This window comes from Sabethes cyaneus, chromosome 1, assembly GCF_943734655.1.
Source record: "Sabethes cyaneus chromosome 1, idSabCyanKW18_F2, whole genome shotgun sequence".
NCBI lineage: Eukaryota > Metazoa > Arthropoda > Insecta > Diptera > Culicidae > Sabethes > Sabethes cyaneus.
This window is the reverse complement of record NC_071353.1, coordinates 172,225,666-172,247,416: the sequence shown is the minus strand read 5'-3', so window position 1 is coordinate 172,247,416 and position 21,751 is coordinate 172,225,666. Positions and strand designations below refer to the sequence as shown.

General features: G+C 42.7%; 1 protein-coding gene across 1 annotated transcript in view; it reads left to right on the top strand.

Annotated features, from left to right (window-relative positions):
* LOC128733129 (cadherin-86C) overlaps nucleotides 1–21,751 on the top strand; it is a 61,691-nt gene that overhangs the window by 14,308 nt on the left and 25,632 nt on the right. The window contains exons 3-4 of the mRNA XM_053826755.1: nucleotides 2,211–2,294; nucleotides 2,373–2,498. Of these exons, the coding sequence (XP_053682730.1) occupies nucleotides 2,211–2,294; nucleotides 2,373–2,498 (210 nt within the window). The remainder of the gene's footprint in view (nucleotides 1–2,210; nucleotides 2,295–2,372; nucleotides 2,499–21,751) is intronic.

The window sequence follows — 21,751 nt, the reverse complement described above, 5'->3', positions numbered from 1 at the left end:
AGCAAAAGGAATCGGAATCGAGACCGCGGAAAAAAAACGAGAAAGATGCGTTTCCAATCGGGTCCCCCTGCCAAACTCTCATGATCGATTAACCATGCGGACCCGGCAGACCGACCGATTTCCGCTCTGCTTCACCTCACATGGATCAAGTCTTGAGTAAAAAAAAGAACCCGAGTGCACGGCAAGCAAGCAAGCAAGCAACCAACCAACAAACCAACAAGACAAGATCTTAAAAAGGCCCGCCAGATCCCATGATCGCGATTGTGTGTCTAATGTGCTGCAGCGCAGCTGCCCAATCGACCGACTCCTGAACGAACGAACGAGCCTAACGGTACCGGACGACACGATTCTCCACGGTTGCGGGTCTTCGCCGGGAAGGTGGCTTCGGCCGCTCGCGGCCGGCCACTCCGTCCACGTCCACGTCCACCCCAACCAACCAACATCCAAAGGTGTACATATCTCACGGACAATTGCAAATAAATAATAATCATAATGAATAGAACAAAGCCCATCATCGCCTCGGGCGTTCCTTCGCAATAACCGGGACGGGACGGTCCGCTTTTCCGTGCCGAGGCCTGCTATGGCGAAACGAAAACGAAGCACAAGGAAAAAGTAAGGAAAAGAGGAGAACTATGTTTGGCGCAGTAGGCGCGCACAGCGACAGCAACCAGTGGTCTATGATAAATGGGTTATCGAGTATAATTTAGTTGCCCTTGCGCCGCGCTTGACCGATCCGACCATCCGATCGCCGAAGACGAAGACGAAGAACGCGGAAGTGATAGCGCAAAATTCGTAAGACACATGACCAGCGCGCGGATCGATCCTCTGCTAGGAGGAAAGAAAAAGGGTCGCTCGAAATGTGTCACGAGGACTTTTGAGGCCACCCTTTTTCTCTCTCTCTCACACACTCTTTCGCACGGAACCGCGAACGTGATGTCCATTTTTGCTACAAAAAAAGCATGTTTTGGAGGAGACCGGCTTGCCGGTCGCCGCGCGACATAAAGAGAAAATTTATTGCAACATCATCGAACATATGTTAAATAGCGAGGGGGGGCAGGGTTGAAGTTTAGCCGTGGGAACGTTACGCGAGCCCTAAAATTCGTTACAGAAAAATGACTTCGTCTCGAACCTTTCGGTAGGCAGCACACGTCCGCACCGCTTTTAGTCATGAGGCAGAAATAATCCCGTTTTGTCCCGTTTCGTTTCATTCGGTTCCGTCTCGGGAAGCGCTTGCGAGCGCGCCGCATTCGGGTTAATAGCAAACTTAATAGCAAGGGGTTCAGCTTCCAGGGCAAATACGTCACGCGTTGCCTAAGCCTATAGCCTACTACTACAGCAAGTACAGCAGCAAGTACCCAGCGACAGCAACGGGACAGTTACAGCATTTTTCTCGCAACTCAACCGAACCTAACCTATAACTGCACTGAAACTACTACCGATGGTGGTCAGTCAGTCAGTACTTGTGGCTAGTAAAACCGAATGTGTGTCACCTTGATCGTGTCGACCGAAAGGAGCAGGAGAAAACCGGCAGCAAATTGATGATGTGGTCGTTTGCGTAATAAATTAACCACGCGAGCAATTTCCTGGACTTCCTTACAAGGCTCCAGAGCCGTCCGTTTGAAGATGCAACCCAACTGGCCGCGCTGACAGCTAATGTAAGCGCTGATGTTAGTAGAATATAGTTATGGGCATATTTTATATGAGCTTTTCCATACATTTTCTCTGCGGTTATGCGTCTGTCATCGCCGTCATGCTTCTTCTTCACCGGACTATGTTGAAGTTAATGGTACTGTCATGTTCCGAACTAAACAGAACCTCAACACACACACACACACGCGGGTCCAAGCTCTGTGCTTCATTCATCCCCTCGCGAAGGTTGCATGAATTTGCATCCGACGAAGTCGGTCTACTCCAGTTTGTGACAAAGTTGCAACCCTTTTTTTCTAAATAAAATCCCATCTTCCGACGATGGCGACGACAACGACGGTAACTCGACACTTCAATGGTTGCTTAGTCTCCCGGTCGCCATTAATCAACCACATAGAGCATATAGCAGGCGGTAAAACGCGCCGGTAACTTTGATTTGCTCGCCAGAACAAACACGTCGTTAATCTAATCCTTCTTGTCGTGTTCGATCAAACGCATAAAACCCGGGCAATTAGTGCTAAATTAACGATCACTTTTCATCTCTCTTTCTCTCTCTGCCACAGGACGCCAAAAAAGGCACCGAACTGGACTACGTGCTGGCAAACCGGAATCCGCTCCTGCAAAAGCCGGTCTATTTGGAGCTTTGGGTAAGCGACTGTTCCCATCCCATCCCATCAGCGACAGTTATTGATTCAAACTCGTGCTTTTTTTTCTTTTAATTTCAGGGTTCACCACTGTTTGCCATCCGACAGAAAATTGTGTCCACGGACATGACGGAAGGAACCATCTTCCTGCTGGGTCCGCTGGACTTCGAGAAGCAGGCCATGTACCACCTGACCGTCCTTGCCAACGTAAGTACACCGTTATTCACTACGTTAAAACGATTAAAATGACAACGGCGGCAGCGCCGCCGAACCGTGAAGGTCAATCGCCTTTCACCCATTATTTAATTCACCATCCGTCCGTCGATTACCGAATCCGGACTTTCCCTTCTCCTGCAGGGGGCTGACTGAAGCCGCAGCTGCCTCGGAAATTGTGTAAACAAAACAAACCAACAACGCTCAGCTCATCGATCGGCGGCGGACTCCGCCGCCGCCGCCACCGAATGTGGGTCAATGAACGAACCCATTTTTCCGCCACTTCTTGCCGGTGCGGTCGAATGACCGGCCAACAAAAAACGAACGATCGAAAACACTCTCACTTTCGGTTTCAACCAGGTTTTTATTTTGGTCGCACCAGGCGCCCATGCTGACCGGACCGGCGCAGCCGGCCAGCGGTTCCGCTAGGTTTCTTCAATTTTTTTCGTTCGTGTTTTTGTTTTTGTTTTGCCCGGCTGCTGAATGTTAATTTTATCCAATTAGCTAGTGCGCCCGTGTTGGAAACGAATTAAGTACCTATGTAGAGTAAAAAAGGCAAACATTTGCACAGTCACACATATCACGGTGGAACAATCTCCTCTAGGACTCGTAGAGAGTTCGCGTTGGTTAGATAAAACGTTTGTTTGGCTTTTGGCCATTGGAACTAATCTCAGTTAGTGATTTACCATCAAGCACTGCGCTGGTGGCTGGCCGCACCGCGGCCCTGGGGTCAATTCGGGCGGTCACGCAAATCATGGCACTGCGCCCGTACTTTCTTTCACTTCGCGCATTGGCGGTCCACGCTTTTGGCGTCGCAGACGATTAGTCATAAATGGCAAATTACGAGTGGATTTAGTGTGTGATTTCTCATCGATTGTGGCAGTGCAGTGGTGAAGAAGGAGAACGATGAACCGATGTCAATCTAGTTTGGCTGGTTCAGTTCGATCGAAGTAAGCGGCGCTGCCGATAAATATCCTTTAATAAACATACGAAACCGACGCTCGCTGTCACAGCGATGATTGACTATTGCACAATGTGTGAAATACGACTTTTAATGTCAATAAAATGTGCACTATGATTATCTCAGAATAATTTATAAACTACCAGAGGAACCGGCGCGCGTTGCTATGCCATTCTAAAAAGGGGGTAGATGCATAACGCTGACGATTTGCTTAATTGTAATTTTGCAACCAAGAGCTTTCTTTTTGACAAATCAAACATACCGCAAATTTCTAATCCCACAATTTGGGTTTTATTGCCAACCCTTAAAATGGTTATGTTGGCAAAATCGCAATAAAATATCAGTGCAGTTCGTTTGAATTTAATTGAAAACTGGTCAGAAAGCATAGCATTAGAGTAATCACAACATTTGTACCTTTGTTAGGTTTAGAAATTGGTCGTAAAACACGAAGTTGATCCGAGGCGAGTGTGTGTGTGTGTGTTTTTTTTCACAAGGTTTCGGAAAACTAAAGGTCTTATCCGTAGCCAATCCGGACGTTGTGTGGGACTTTCGCTCATCAAAACCTCATCCTTGTGCTCTGCCTGGATCCCCCGGTACCACAATGAAGTATTACTTCAGGGGGAGGCTGTGCTCTTGTACTTATCCATTTATCACGCTTTCTAGCGTTACTCCTTCAGGCATATCGAGGGGATACCGTGCTCATGCACTTTGCAGTTATCAACGCAGGCTAACGTTGCTGGTCATTTGCCCTCATTAGGAAGTGCCCTCCAACATGACGCGCACTCCGTCACAGCCACCCTCGCAGGGTTTCTTAGCTATGCCTATTTGAACAAGGACCGATCTGAGTATTGGGACTATTTCGGGATAATTCCCATCCCCACACATATGCATCCAGTTTAGGGTTTTAACGCGCTCCGGATCGTGTTGCTTTGGGGCGTCATATGCGGCTCAGAGACGTTTGTTTCATCCTCAGAAACTTAACAGACGATGCTACCTCGCTGTTCCGCTCTCCACTTACGCTGCAGATCCGACATGATGCGTGCGATTGAGCTATTGACGGCATTCCAAATGCTCTCGTTGCGACACATTTCCTCCACCATGTTTCCGACGTTAAGACCGGACGGCAATTCCTCCCGCCATGCGGCAAATCTGGGACAGTCAAAAACCACTGTCCTGTCCTGTCGTGATGCTGTTTCTTCCACGTTCCCACATTCCGGGTATAAGGGCGACCTGGCGTGCCAGAACCGGTAAAGGTATTGCCTGAAGTAACCATGACCAGACAGGAACTGCGTTAGGTAAAAGTTCACCTCCCCGTGCTTCCCATTTACCAAAACCGAGAGAGTCGATATGAGCCTGTGGGTTCATACACCTTTCTGTGTCATGTTCCACTCCTGTTGCCACTTAGCCACGCAGCTCCTGATGAGATTACGCATTACACACGCAGCTTTTGATGAGATAGTCCTATATGCGCTTCCGACTCGAATGGTCATGAGTCGGGCCGTACTTCTCAGCTTTGCTCTGTTGCGCTGGGTTGAATGCGCTGGGTTTGGAGCGCTGTAACCCAGGCTGGTTCGCCATACCGCAGTATCGGCGATGATACACTGGCTAAGAGGCAAGAGGCGCCTCTTGCTACTGCGTGGTCCAAAGTGCACTGATGGCTTTCGCTGCTTTTTCACATGCGTAGAAATAGAGATGGACCGAGTATTGACCCTTGTGGAACGCCCGCCGTGATCACGGCCGTTTCCTTTCCGAAGTTCGTCCGGTATACTAGCACCCGTTTCGTGAAGTAGTTCTTCAGGACTCGACACAGATAGTCGGGGACTCTCATTCTATGAACCGCTGCAGCGATGGCTTCCCAGCTGGCGCTGTTGAATGCATTCTTAACGTCGATAGTGACCACTGCGCAGTAGCGGTTTCCTCTGCGTTTCTGCTTGGACGCCTTCTCTGCTGTCTCGACGACAGTCCAGATCGCATCTAGCGTGGACGACCTTCCCTTCCGGAACCCAAACTGCCTTTGCGTCAGTCCGTACTCGCCCTCCGTGTATATGGATAGCCTGTTCAGGATAATCCTTTCTAGCGGTTTTCCTGGTTTCGGCAACAGTACCAACTTCTGGATTCTCCACTTGTCTAGAAAGTGTCCCTCGTTTAGGCAGTTTTACGTCACCGTGCGGAACATATCCGGGAATGCATGAATTGCCTCCTTAAGAGCTGCGTTGGGGCTCCCATCCGGGCCCGGCGCCTTCTTCATCTTCAGGTCTTTCGCGATTCTGACTAGTTTGGTCATTGGAGATCCTTCTCTCGTCGGTGTTCTCATCCTCTAGCGCCCGGTAGTAGGTAGGGAGCCAGGACGTTGGCTCGTGTTTCGGGAAGAGGCCGTCAATTATGCATTTTAGCTTATCTGGGCATCCTTTGGCTGGCACTGCTGGGCCCCTGGTCTTTGCCATCACTACTCGGTATGCATCGCCCCAAGGGTTGGAATCGACTTCTCTACGAAGCTCCTTAAAGGAGTTTGTCTTGCTCTGCTTAATCGCGTATTTCAGTGCGGCCTTGGCAACTTCTTCTTTCCTCTCTAGTCTCTGTACTTCTTGCTCTCTGGAAGCGCTTTCTAGCTCTTTTGCAGTTAGCGTGTAGTGCGCTGAGTGACTCATTCCACCAGTAGACCGGACGCCGTCGGTTTCTAGGCTCCACCTTCCTCGGCATGGTTGTGTCGCATGCTCTCGTTAGCGCTTCGGTCAGCTCATCAGCATTACAATTCTGGGCTTCGCTATGTGGTCGTAGTGCCTCGACAAAGAGGTCCTTGCATCCATTTTCCACTGCCGCTCGTGAATTCTTCCTGTCTGTGCTGCCACGGGATTCCGTTGGCTAATAGTGTACCGTATAGCTTGGTGGTCACTGTACGTGAACTCTTCGCACACTCTCCAGTTAATGTCGGTTCCCAGCGACGGGCTGCAGAAGGTGACGTCGATGATAGATTCTCGGTCATCTCTGCGGAAGGTGCTGGTTGTTTTAGCGTTGCTCAGCTCTACTTTGAGCGTTGCCAGTGCTTCAAGTAGGCTGGCTCCTCTGGCGTTCGTGCATATGCTTCCCCATTCGGTTGCCCAGGCGTTGAAGTCACCTCCTATGACGATCGGTCTCCGTCCAATAAGCTATCCAGTTAGTTCGTCCAGCATGCGACGGAACTGTTCCAGCATCCATCTGGCGACCACGAAACCCTCGTATCGGCTTGTAATCACTTCCTGGATGGGATATCGGCCCGTCACCAATATCGCAGCCATTCCTGCTCTGTCTGCTATCCAGTTACCGTTATCGGAGGAAATTCGACACGGGCTCCGCTATGATTGCAACGTCGCACTTCGTTTCAGTTGTCGACTGCCACAGCAGTTGCTGCGCAGTGTCGCAGTGATTGAGGTTGATTTGAATCACCTCCATTATTGTAGGCCTGCCTTTGCCTTCTGACACACCGGGCATTTAAAGCCTTCCATCACGTAGTCGTTGTTTTCCTTGCACAACATACACCTCGGTTGCTTATTGCAGTTTCTCGGAGATGACTGAACCGATTCGTTCGCTATTATACTTATTTGAAAGGTGTTATCACCTTGTAGATCACTATTGAATTCTTTTGACGGTTCGCCATTTCGTTTAAAAGTTATAAGCAAAAATGTAAAAATTACGTGACATGATTTTCTCCGGAACCGCTCAACCGATTTCAACACTTTTAGTATCAAATAAAAGCTCTTAATACCGCAAATGTTTTGGGAGAGAGCAATATTTTATACAGTAATGTTATGTTTGTTTTCAAAGTTTTGAAAAAAATATCAAACTATGTCAGTCACAAGTTTACAAATAAATGCATAACAGTCTCAGTAGTGAAAATATAACAATAAACATTCGCTTTTTGGAAATGCTTGAACCGATTTGACTGCAATAACTAACAAACGGAAACGGCCTATAAGAATTCTATCGCACAGAATTTGGATCGGATGTACGGTTCCGAAGATATGTCCGGAACAAGGTCCGGAATATATGAAACTTGAACGTAGAAGCACCTGCGACACCTCCAAGTACTCGAAAGTGCATAACTAGACCATTGGTAGTCGTATAAAATGTTCAAGACATCATCGACCACGTCTGAACACGTCCGGGAACGTTCCGGATCGGGGATCAATTTCTGAATTGAACTAAAATAAAACTTGTGACATCTTTAAGTACTCGAAATTGCAAAAGCAGTTCATTTGTCGTCATATAAAGTGTCCAGGATTACATTGGCCACAGCCGGACATGTTCTGGGAACGTTCCGAATACATCCAGGAAAACGGTCAGTTTCTAACTTAAACCAAACCCCAGAATGTGACCCCGCTATTAACTCAAATGACAAATGCGATGGTACAACAAAGGTTCCTTTCACCAATAGGTGGATTAAATCGAGTCCTAGCCCTAGCCCTAGAAAATGGGAGCCTAGAACCAGACGGACCCCTGTTTACTGGTGAAATGACGCACTTTGCGGAGCTTCGAGTTGAATGCCTTAGGACCAGAAGAAGCTTTCAGCACGGAAAGAATACCTCTGAGGGAGGAGAAGCATGGAGAATAGTACACCGGGTGGACAAGGCTGCACTGAAACGAGCAATAATGCAAAGCAAATCCAACTATTGTAAGGAATTATGTATATGGAGACGCCGATGCTAAACCCCTGGGGTTTATTAAAGGACTTTTTCTGCAGCACAACATGACGACCTGGCCACCTTGTCCGTACGGTTGAGGGAGTTGACACCGATAAAAGACGAGTCTTCAACGAGGAATTCGAAGCTGCCCCGAGAGGTATGAAAGCTAAGAAAGCGCCTGGCCCAGATGGAACCCCCAATGTAGCGCTGAAACAGGGCATTACAGGCATTTCCAGATATGTGCAGAATGGTTCTATAAAAATATCTTGAGGAAGGCTATTTTCCAGAGCCATGGAAGATACAGAATTTAGTACTTTTACCAAAACTAGGAAAGTCGCCAAGAGATCCAGCAGCTTAACGACCCATCTGTCTGCTGGACACAATCGGTAAACTGTTGGAGAGGATTGCTCCAAACCGGCTTACAAAATAAACGGAGAGTGAACATGGATTGTCAGAGAGGCAATTTGTGTTCAGGAAAGGAAAGTGTGCAGTGATCGAAAGAGCTGAGAAGGTAACTAACCAGAAGAGAGGAGGAATTCGGCACTGCGTCGTAATTACGATTGACGTTAAGAACGATTAGGGTTACTGCAGGAGATCCACATGGCTCACTCCTCGGTCCATCGCTCTGGAATGCTATGTAGAACGGCGTACTAACACTGAAACTGCCTAGAGAGGTGGAAATCGTCGGCTTTGTGGCAAAATTTAGCGGTTTTTGAGTGCCTTGTCGCCTCTGTAATCTATAGTCTCCGTAGGTAACGGGAGCGCCATTATTGAAGCAACGCATAGCCTCTAGTAGTCACCATGAGCGGTCCTGGGGGGACTTCTGCCCAGGGACAGTGAGGATTTTGGCGGATTAAAGTCTCACACCGTACCACGTTATGGACATCATCACTAGTGTGCCAGACATCGAGCTTTACCTCACTTAACAATAACCTAGCCCCAGCCCATTTCCTGGCAACACTGTTCTGGACTGTTTGTAAGTTCTAGGGTACTAGTAGTACTTCACAAGCACAAACATCAAATTGGTATAGGCTTAAACGTTGTAAAGAATCTTCGACTTGTTGAGATGGGCGGGGGAGGGGATTTGTTACGTTTTTTGTAAAAGGAAACCATGCTAAACAGATTGTGTGTTTAGCTGTCGTCTCTGTCTGTGCGGTTAAATAAAAAAATACAAAAATGGCATATAAATAACAGTCAAATTGAATAAAAATGACGGAAAAATTGGTCATGCGAGCGGAGTCCATGTAAAGTAATTTGTAATACATGCATTAGCCATGAAAACTTAATAACAACTGTGTAAGTAGGGTTAACTGTTCACGGTTGTCCGTTCACCTATTTGGGCTGGGCTATTTCGGTCCATTTGTAATTACATTTGTGATTACCCCTTGCAATTTCATCCCTCCCGCCTCTTCACCACATATGGGCGGACCATGGGAGCGCCCCGTGCAGACTGTCGAACAATATTTTCCAAAACTGAAAATTTGCTAGCGGAAGCTGCTGAGAACATTGGTAAACCCTTAATCAAAATTTCTCTTATATAAAGTGTAACGATTACCTAACCATTTTCTGTTGTGGGTAGCCAACCGATTTTGGACACTGTGGTCCCGAGAAGGCAATTGGTTTTCGGCATTTTGATTTGCAGTCCAATCCACTTAGCCTCATTCTTCCCCCATGGCTAAGTTTCTAGTAATAACGTCGAAGTCATCTGCGAAACCTCTGGTATCACCCGAGCGCTCCACAAAGAGGTTACGCACAGCAAGAAATCCTGTTTCCAGGAGTGGATTCAGTGCCTACCATGTGGTGATGAAAAAAATAAAGTCAGTAGTCTAAAGACGAAGAATGTTCTGACGGAATACTGAACGAGTCACTGAAGGCGGTGATATAAGCATCGATGGATGGTGCATCGATGGTCAGTGGATAAAACCGGACAGGTTTTACTGTGTCCCGAGTGCGGCAATGAGGAGGAAACACCAGAGCATGTAGTTTTCGTCTGCCCAAGATTTGAGTCTGCGCGACGTGAGCTGCCATTTCTAAACGCAGATGATATAGTCAAGGAAATGTGTAGAGATGAGAACAAATGCCATCATAAGAGTGTGATAAAACCCAAAATGTTACTTGGGATGCAATGTTGCCAACAGGATGATAACACAGATCTTGTCCGATCTGCAGCGAACATGGAGAGCTGAACCCTAAATAATCCCTGTACCCGTATTGGACAAATGTTCATAACTGTTGGAGATCCCTGAGAGGGTGGCTGTGATGGAGTGCGAGTTATGGGGAAGAGCACTTCCCAATCAGTACTAAGAATTTGACTCCGCCAACATCTAACACTCCTGTTGGATTGCAGTGGCTTGCTGGTGGTAACTTCACCAAAAAAAAGCGGAGGTTGCTTTCGATTGAGGGTCCCAAAGAAGTATCGGAAGTGAACGCTCACGTAGCGGAAGCAACTTGTACCCAAGCATCAATGTTACGAATCGTCTACTCACACGTGAAAGAGGTATGAGAAACATAGCATTCAACGCTTACGCCGCACACGCAGGCGTAAAAGAAACAGCCGCTGGTGCTGTGTGCAGACATTCTGCTACCCACACACTCGCGCACGCCCATCCTCACATCGTTTTCCTGCTTAGCTTATTCTCGAGTCAAAAAATTGTGGGAAATCAGCTGCCCGTGAGGCTGGTGGTTCACTGGGATACGGTGAAGCGGAATGTACGTTCAGAGCCGTAACATGATATTATGGCACTCCCTCGTTTTGAGCAGATTTTGAGTCAAGTTTTGAACCATATTCTGAACCTGGACCGTATTTTGGACCTATATTGTGGACCACATTTTTATCAAATTTTGAATATTTTGGACCACATTTTTGATCAGATTTTAGACCAAGAGCAGGTTTTTATCCAAGTTTTAATTAGATTTCAAACCAGCAACCAGATCAAATTTTTCATCACATTTTGGTCCTTATTGTTGTTCAGATTTCGGATCAGATTGTGAACCTGGAACACATTCTGGACCTGAACCAGCTCTTGGAGCTACATCAGATACCGGACTAGATTTTGGCCCATATTTTCATCAGATTTGGACCACATTTTTGATCAAATTTTGAATCATATTCTGGTTATTTTAAATCAGTATTTCGATCGTATTTTATTCTTAGTAAGTAGCTCAACAAAAACCGCATCCAAATTCATCGATATTTCTGAGATATTAAGAAAACCCCATAGACGACTCAGGATTGTAAAAATACTATAAGAATTGCAAGCCACAAACTAAGCTCCATAAGCCATTTGTTGCTTGCAATGGACTTTCCCACTCCATATATGGTTACTATTATTATAATATGAACAATCACTTTGTGTAATTGAGATAATCTTTTGTTTTATCGCATTATTATAATTATTTTTGATTAACATAGCTGCAAGCGGGATAATGACCATTCCTAGCAATGCATTTGTACATCTATACCTATAAAGAAGGATTTCTGTCTGTCTGTCTGTCTGTCTGTCTGTCTGTCTGTCCTGTGTTCCTTATAGAATCAAAAACTACTGAACCAATCGGCGTGAAAATTTGCATGTAGAGGTTTTTGGGGCCAGGAAAGGTTTTAGTGATGGTTAGAGACCCCTCCCCCCACTAAGAGGGGGGGCTCCCATACAAATGAAACACAAATTTCTGCATAACTCGAGAACTAATCAAGCAAATAGAACCAAATTTGGCATGTGGGTGTTTTCGGTGACAAGAATTTATTCTAGGGTAATTTGAGACCCCTCCCCTCTTTATAAGGGGAATTATAACTCCTCTCCCCTTTAAGAGGGGGGGTTTCCATACAAATTTCCTCATAACTCGAGAACTAATCAAGCAAATGGAACCAAATTTGGCATGTAAAGGTTTTCGAGGGCAAGAAAATTTTCTATGTTGAATTAGGACCCCTCCTCACTTTAAGAGGGGGGGCTCCTGTACAAATGAAATACCAATTTCCTCATAACTCGAGAACTAATCAAGCAAATGGAACCAAATTTGGCATGTGTGTGTTTTTGAAGACAAATTTTTTTTCTATGATGAATTGGGACCCCTCCCCACTTTAAGAGGGGGAGGGGGGCTCCTATACAAACGAAATACAAATTTCCTTATAACTCGAGAGCTAATCCAGCAAATGGAACCAAATTTGGCATGTAGGTGTTTTTGGAGGCAAGAATGTTTTCTATGATGAATAAGAACCTCTCCCCACTTTAGGAGGGGGGGCTCCTATACAAATGAAATACAAATTTCCTCATAACTCGAGAACTAATCAAGCAAATAGAACCAAATTTGGCATGTGGGTGTTTTCGGTGACAAGAATTTATTCTATGGTAAATCGAGACCCCTCCCTCTTTATAAGGGGAATTGTAACTCCTCTCCCCTTTAAGAGGGGGGGCTTCCATACAAATTTCCTCATAACTCGAGAACTAATCAAGCAAATGGAACCAACTTTGGCATGTGAAGGTTTTCGAGGGCAAGAAAATTTTCTACGGTAAATTAGGACCCCTCCCCACTCTAAGAGGGGGAGCTCCTGTACAAATGAAATACAAATTTCCTCCTAACTCGAGAACTAATCAAGCAAATAGAACAACATTTGGCATGTGGGTGTTTTTTTTGGTGACAAGAATTTATTCTATGGTGAATTGAGACCCCTCCCCTCTTTATAAGAGGAATTATAACTCCTCTCCCCTTTAAGAGGGGGGACTTCCATACAAATTTCCTCATAACTCGAGAACTAATCAAGCAAATGCAACCAAATTTGGCATGTGAAGGTTTTCGAGAGCAAGAAAATTTTCTATGGTGAATTAGGACCCCTCCCCACTTTAAGAGGAGGGGCTCCTGTACAAATGAAATACAAATTTCCTCATAACTCGAGAACTAATCAAGCGAATTGAACCAAATTTGGCATGTGTGTGTTTTTGGAGACAATTTTTTTTTCAATGATGAATTGGGACCCCTCCCCACTTTAGGAGGGGGGGTCCTATACAAACGAAATACAAATTTCCTCATAACTCGAGAACTAATCCAGCAAATGGAACCAAATTTGACATGTAAGTGGTTTTGGACGCAAGATTTTTTTCTATGGTGAATTGAGACCCCTCTCTTCTTTAGAAAGCGAGTTATGGCCCATCTCCTCTTTAAGAGGGTGGGCTTCCATACAAATGAAATGCAAATTTCCTCTTATCTCGAGAACTAATCAAGCAAATGGAACCAAATTTGGCATGTGGGAGATTTTGGAGTCTTGAATTTATTTTACGATAGTTAGAGACCTCTCACCCCTGTGGTAGGGGGATATGGACTCTCATACAAATAAAACAGAAATTTTTGCGAAACTCAAAAACTAATCGAACTCGAGAAATTCGAGACTCTTCCATAAAACATTAGTCAATACTAGACCACAAAAACTATCTATAGTAACACTAGATCATTCAGGACGAGACGGTCGCGAGTGTTGCCGGTGACCCGCCGTCGGAAGCGCCGCCCACTGCACTGGGGGGCTTGCAAAACTCGAGATTGTGATAAAGATCATCCGAGATTTATGATTTATGTACAACACGGGTTAATTTGTGGCAATACGAAGTTTGTCGGGTCAGCTAGTAACCAATAAAGGCTGGAAAGTAATATACACATTAAAATGACACAGTCAAGCATGATGTTGCCTAATTGTAAGCAACAATCAACTCGAAAATGGCGGTTACAGAGCAAAAGTTGGGACTCTCATCTACATTGCCCTTGAATCGCCATGTTGCCTATGTTGTTCAACTGAATAAATTTCGGCAAAACTCATAAAAACTCATAATCTTGCTATTTGAGATGGACGACTTAACAGGGAGAGACCTGAGATCTGAAAGAGTTGTTTTTAGGCGACATTGATCAGCCGATTGCTCTTTTTGTAGATGGGAGAAACAACTTGTTAGTTATATTCAATATTTCGGCAGTTTCTTCTTCCAAATCCTGGAAATTGTTCAATGTAGTGCTGCAGCCGTTTTGGTCCTTTACCAATTGTATAGAATGCTGTCGAGGATCTATCCTTCCCTTCGGCTCAATCCGAGTAACACGCCATTCACTTCGGCTGCATCTTTAAAAATACCCCGAGGCCAGACGTGGATGTAGCAAATAATTGCTGCTTCCGTTTTAGATATAGACATAATCCTTTGTTCTTTTAATAACTATTAATCTCATGAAAAATTCATTTCATATGTAATTCTAAACCACCGGAAAAGAACTAATAGAAAACTTAAGCCCCCTACCACCCACACCGGAGTAAAAAAAATACTAATCGCGTACGCCCTCCAATCCAATCAAAATTAACTTTTTATGAGCTCATTTATCCTACTGTGCAGTGAATATATGCAGTGCAGTATGACAACTCACAGCGCGAACGCCATCAAACGTTTCATCAAACAGGCGGCGCCTACTTTTGCAGCAGCAAAAAAACGCAACCTCATAAAAATGGTTTCCATCGCGACTCAATCTGGCAATGCAACTAACTACATAGCAGCAGAAGTTAGTAGTCGCCGCCAGCCTGTGTGTGGTCGACTAAATCCGGAGTGTGTGAGTGTGTGTGTGGTTAAGCGAAAAAAAAACAATTAATTTTCGATTTGAATTTATCATTTTATTTGTCATATTTGCATGACTAGTTTGATTGCTGGTCGTCAAACTTGAATGACTTTGAGCGCAGCCGAAGCCAAGCCAACCGCGGAGTGTGAGGGAGGAGTGTCCCGGTGTTATGTTCTAGCAAATTGAACATCCTGGGCAATAAAATGCACTGAAGTTTATAATATCCAGCTGCTGCTGCTGCTGCTGCTGCTGACTTCGGGCGGTCGGTAAATTAAAACCCAATACTCTAGAGCTAGCAATTGAACTAACTTACTAATCACCGCGCAGCGCTCGGATTCTGATGGACTCACCCAGTCGGTCGGTCGGTCGGTCATCCGGTTAGTCGGCGTCACACTAAGCTACTTTGAATAATGTTTTTTAATGTGCAAGAATATATCATAGATTTATACGCAACTCTGTCATTTGTCATCGATCTGCCTGCAATCGAACTGTTGTTGAACTGCTGCGCTGCGCTGCGCTGTGGGAAAAACCATAAAGTAAAGCCCTTGCAAACCGCATCGTGAATTAGACGAATTTACGACACCGCCGCCGCGGCCACACGTCTCTGCGATCTGGCAGCGTTGCCAGACTTCGCTGAAGAAATGTCCGTAGTCCGTAAAAAAATTGTCCTTAATCGTCTTTCGGCTTTTTCCATCATCCGGCTGTTCTTGTACCGTTCCCGTCGTCTTTTTTGTTGTCAATTTGTCGTATTTCTGTCGTATATTTGTCATCTTTTCATCATGTTTTCACGTCGTCAACAGAAGATGTTTTTTTCGACACTTTTTTGCCATTCTTACATTATCCTATTTGTTGTCAAAACAAGAAAAATGTTGCATTTGTCTGATTGTCATTTGGCATGTTGTCTTTTCGCCATTCTTTCGTCGTTTTTCGCCTTTTTGACACTTTTTAACCGTCGTTTTGTTGCCGTTTTACCGTCATTTTGTGACTATGTATAGTCTTTTAATCGTTTATCTGTTGTTTTTTGACATTTTTGATTACTGCTTTTGATTACTTTTTTCGGCGTTTTTTATCTTAATTTTTGCCGACTTTAATCTTTTTCTTCTTCTTTTCAACTACTTGGCATCACTTGTTCGTCATCTTTCCATCGTCTTTTCGCAGCTTCTTCGTCCTCGTCTACACGTCGTTTTTTCGTCGTCCTAATATTGTTTATTCGAGACTTTTCCGCCGTCTTTTTGTCATTTTTTGTTGTCTTCTTCGTACCGTTCTTCGTATAAGTCGTCTTTCTGTCATCTTGCTGTCATATTTCAGTCGTCTTCTTGTCATCTTTTCAACATGTTTTCGTAGTCTGTTAATCGTTTTTGAGACCTCTGCTTTCGGCATTTTTGTCGCTGTTTTGGGCGGCTTTCGTCGTTTTTAGCGTCTTGCAGCTTTTTGCCAAAACAGAATGACGAAAACTTGACAAAAACGAAGAGACATAAAAAAAACGACTAAATGACGACAATAACCTGACCAAACAACAACAAAAAAGACGACAAAAAGAGCAAAAGATGGCATAAAGACAACGAATACGAAGAAAAGCCAAAAAAAGATGACAAAAAGACCGCGAAAAGGCGTTGGTAAGGACAACAATAAGTTGACGGGAAGAAGTCAAGACATGGCAAAACATAGCAAACCAAAAAAACACAACAAAAAGAAGTTTAAAAGTGTCAAAACAAAAAAGGCGATGAAAATGGCACAATCCAACGAAAAAAGCGACAAAAGGGCCAAAACCCGACAAACAACGACAAATACACAACAAAAATATGTGGAAATGCTGGCACAAAGATCACAAAAAGACGACAGAAATCTGCCAGAGAGAATGAAAAAAAGATACTGTAGATACTGGAAGAGAAGACACCGAAGAGATGACAACGAAAAGCCGATGAAGAGGCGGCAAAAAAAAACGATAAAAATACAGACAAAAGACGGCAAAAATAGGACGGAAAGATGCCGAAAAAATTCCAAAACATCGATAAAATATGCCAACAAAGGCAGTACAAATCGACGAAATGACTAAAATGACTATAAACAGTAGTAGAAAATACGATGAACGCAAAACACGCAGAAAGGTCGATGAAAAGATGGCGAATATACGATAGAAAGACGACAAAAGAAGGACGAAAAGAGAAAAAAAAGGACAGCTTTATAGGGATAACAAACAGGACAACGATAAAATTGCAAAAATAGACGAAAAACCAACCAACGACGAAAAGATGACAATAAGAAACGAAGAAAAGACGATAAAATGACGACTAGAATATGTCGAAATAACAAGAAAAACAACGACAAAAACGTCAAAAAGCAGTCGGACGACAAATCAACGATAAATACCACAAACGGAGGTCAGAAATCGACGAACAGGGAACGGAATTAACGTAAAAATACGACGTAGATGAGGAAAAGACGTTTTAAAATCGTCAAAAACACGACAAAACAAAAAAAGGTGAAACAATGACAAATATACAACAGAAAACTGACAAAATAAGGACTAATAATCGTAGAAACGTCAATAACGTGACAAAATATGCAAAAAAGGCGACGATTATAAGACAGAAAAACGACGAACGGGCGACGAAACGACTGTAAAAAAAACGAATGAATGAAACGATGATTAAAAAAACCGACAAAATGACGACGCCAAAACGAAGGTGGCGAAACAACAAAAAAGTTTAAAAAGCGACGAAAAATTCAAAAACGGAGGTCAATATATGATAAACAGACGACAAAAATGTGGTGTAAAAATAGCAAAAAAGGCCTTGAAAAGGCGACAACAATACGACAGAAAAATGAAAAGTGAAAACGCATCGAAAAAACAACTAAAAGATAACGAAAACATGATATACGAACGTCGAAAAGACAAAGCTAGATGTCAAAAAGACGACGAAAAAAAGGCAAAAAGACAGCGAAAAGATGATGAACAAGTGATGACCAGTAGGTGCTAAGCTGATGAAAATAAAAGACGGTAAAAATACGATGAAAAGGCGTCGCGAAAAAACCGGCAAATTGACAAACAAATATAAGACAAAGAGAAGACAACAAAGAAATGACAAAAAGACGGTGAAAAGGTATCGAACAAACGACAAAATGACAATAAAAAATGTAGAAAATGTGATGAAAAGACGGCAAAAAGACGGTAAAACAGGGATAAAATGCATCAGAAAAAAACGATTAAAGGGTTTCAAAAAGCCAACAAAAAATGCAAAAAGATGGTGAAAAGATGGTAAATATATGACTGAAAGACGAGGAAATAACGACGGAAAGACACTTTTTGTTGTCTTGAAAACAAACAGGACGTCGAGAAAATTGCAAAAATAGACGAAATGATGACAATAAGAAACGAAGAAAAGACGATAAAATGACGACTAAAACGTGCCAAAACAACGCCAAAAACTTCAAACAATCAGCCGCAAAAATCCTCCAGAAGTACCAGAAACGGAGGTCAGAAAACGACAAACAGACGACGGAAATAACATCAAAATACGACGAAATTAAGTCAAAATAGCAACAACAAAACATTACAGAAATTACGTTTACGTTCAAACATTACGTTTGAAAAGCAAAAACACAACTAAACATGCAAGAAAAAACGACGAAAAATGCAAAAATGGAGGTCAAAAATGAAGAACAGACGACAAAATGTGCCGTAAAGATGGTAACAAAAAGAGACGCCGAAAATGCGATACGAAAAGACGACATACAAACGTCAAAAAGGTAACAGACAGACGACAAACAGGCGACAAAAAGATAGCGACGATGAACAAGGGATTACAAGTAGGTGCGATGAATGATAATGAAAATAAAAGACGACGAAAGTACGAAAAAAATTAAGTGGGAAAAACGCCAAGGTAACAAATGCTGTCCAGAAAGATTAGAAAAATGACGAAACGACTAAAAATAGATGCAGGAAAGGCGAATGCCAAAACTGACTACGAATGCAGACGAAAAGAGCAACCAAAAACGCGAAAAAAGACAATAAAAATTACAAAAAAAAATCGCTGGAAATATGCCAGAAAGGCAGATATTAAAAAGAACGAACCACCGAACCTAAAAACCACACGAAGCAAAACGAAAAATGAAAGGCGGCATAACATAGATGAAACATACACGTTTTGTGTGGAAGAAAAGCGGGTTTTCACCGTCTTTTCGTCATCTTTTTGTTGTCTTTTCTTCGTACTCGTGTCGTCCTTTTGTCATCTTTCTTGTGTTGTCTCTCATGTTCTTTTTACCATCATTTCAACGCATTTTTGTCGTCTGTTCATCATTTTTTGACGTTTGCTGTCTGTTCATGGTTGTTCCACCATCGTTTTCGTCGGTTTGTCCTCCTTTTGGCATCTTGTTGTTGTCTTTTCGACACCTTTTTGTCGTATTTTTGTTCATGCTTTTTGCCGTTTGGCCTTGTTGCTATTTTGTTACTATTTTGGCGTCTTTTCATCGTGTCTTCGTCACTTTGTGTCATGTTTTCATTATTCTGTTTGCCCTTTTGGAGCTCTTTAAATATACTTTTGTTCCTTTGCACGCTGTTTTGTCGTTTTCGTCTTGTTTTTGTCGTTTTTCGACGTCTTTTTGTCAACTTTTTATCTTATTTTTGCCATCTTCTCATCACTTGCTCGTTTTTTCATCGCATTTTCGACGTTTTATTGTTGTCTTTTTAAGACCTTTTCGTTGTCTTTTTGTCGCCGTCTTATTGTTGTCTATTCGATGTCATTTCACTGTGAATTTGTCATCTCTTTGTTGTCTTCTCTTCGTAAACGTCGTCTTTTTGCTTTCGTCATTTCAACGTATTTTCGACGTCCGTTTATAATTGTTGACGTCTGCTTTTCTGCAAAAAGCGTCAAAATTTTGGGCGGCTTGCGTTGTTCTTATCGTCTCTTGTTTTGACGCCCTCTTGTCATGTTTTTTTTCGTTACATTTTGGTAATACTTTCGGTGTGTTTTTTTTTATTTTTCGACGTGTTTTTATCAACTCATCGTAGTTTCGTCATCTTTTTATCACTTTTTAATTTTTTCATCGCAACTCAACGCATTTTCATCGTCACTTTTCGACGACTTCTTTTGGCATTTTTGTTCGCTTTTTTCGTCGAACATCTCTTTTTTAACGTTATTTCTTTTCTTATTTTGTTTTCACGTCTTTTTGTCGTGTTTTTCACTTTCTTTGTCGGTTTTATAAATCTTTTTTGCAGGTTTATCGTCGTTTTGACAACTTTACTCTTTTTACTGCCTGTGTTGTTCCTCTGTCGTATATTCGATATATCTTTGTCGTCATGCTAAGTCTTCGTCTAAACATGCTAAGTTTTATTAGGTTCGCCTTTTCAACGCTTTTTGTCATTTATTGTGTTTCTTGTTGCTGGTTTGGTGTCTTTTCATCGCCTTTTCGTCGTCTCCTTGTCGTCTTTTTGTCATCTATTTACTATCTTTTTCAGTTATCTTTTCTTTTTTATTCGTCGTCTTTTTGTTAACTTATCATGGTCTTATTGTCCTCTTTTCATCACATTTCCGTTTCAATTCCGCAGGTTCCGTCGGCCTTTTGACGCTTTTCAAACCTCTCTTTGTCGTGTTTTATTGTGCTTTTTGATGCTGTTTTGGCGTGTTTTCATCTTGTTCCAATCGCATTTGTCGTTTTTCGTTGTTTTTCATCGCCTTTTTAGCGTCTTTACAGCGTCTCTCTTTTCTTCGTATTATAGGTTGCTTTTCCTCACCTTATTGTTGTATTTTCTAAAGGTTTAAATGTTCAACAGTTTTTGATTTTCGTGTACAAAGAATAATGCTAAAAGTGAAGAGTTTCGTGCCATCAACGCATGAAATGGTGAAGAGTTCTATCTAATGTCAAAGTGTAAAATGCAAGTTCATATTGACAGCCTTTTTGCCATCTTTTTGTTGTCATTTCTTCGTACTCGTCGTCTTTTTGTCATCTCTCTGTCGCGATTCTGTTGTCTTTTCGTACCTTGTTTGGTCGATTTTTTTTTTTGCTGTTTTGGCGTCCTTTTGTCGTCTTTTTTGCGGTCTTTTCGTTGCTTTTTTGTCATTTTTCCGTCATTCTGTTTGTTGTTAAGACAACAAAAAAGTTACATTTTGTTACTATCTTTTCATCGTTCTTCTATCGTCGCTTTCGGTACGTTTCGTTGCCTTTTGAACGCTTTTTAAGCATCTTTTGGTCGTTTTTTGCATTCTTTTGTCGTTTCCGTCGTCTTTTTGTCAATTTGTCAATCTTATTTCTACCATCTTCTCATCACCTTTTCAGTTTTTCGTCCTCTTATTGTTGTCTTTTTGGCGCCTTTTCACCGTCTATTTGTCACCTCTTCGTTATATTCTCTTCGAATAGGTCGTCTTTTTCTTATCTCTCTGCCATATATCTGTTTCATCTTTTCATGGTCTTTTTGCCATCATTTCAACGTCTTTTTGTCGTCTGTGCATCATTTTTGACGTCTGCTTTTGGCATTTCTTGTCGCTTTTTCAGGCGACTCCCGTCGTTCTCATCGGCTTTTTTGTTTTGACACTTTAAAACATCTTTTAGTCATGTTTTTTCTCTTTGTCTTTTTTGGTAATAATTTTTATCGCTGTTTTGGCATCTTTTTGTTGTCTTTTCGACACCTTTTCGCAGTCTTTTTGTCATCATTTTGTTGTCTTTTCTTCGTATCCTTTTTGTTGTTTCTGCGTATTTTTGTTCTAACTTTTTGTTGCTATTTCAGCGTCTTTTACGACATCTCTTCGTAATTTTTTGTCGTTTTTTTGTCATTCTGTTTGCTGTCAAGACAACAAAAATGTTATCTTTTTACCATCCTTTCCACATCGTTTTTAGCATGTCGTGTTTTTTTTGACTTTTTGTTGCTGTTTTTGGCGTTTTTCGACGTGTTTTTGTCAGCTTTTTATCTTATTCTCGCCATCTTTGCACCACTTTTTCTTTTTTTTATGGTTTTTTTATTTTCGTCGTTTTATTGTTGTCTTTCGATACTTTTTCACCGTCTTTTTATCATATCTCTACCATATTTCTGTCGCATTTCCATGGTTTTTTTTGCCAAC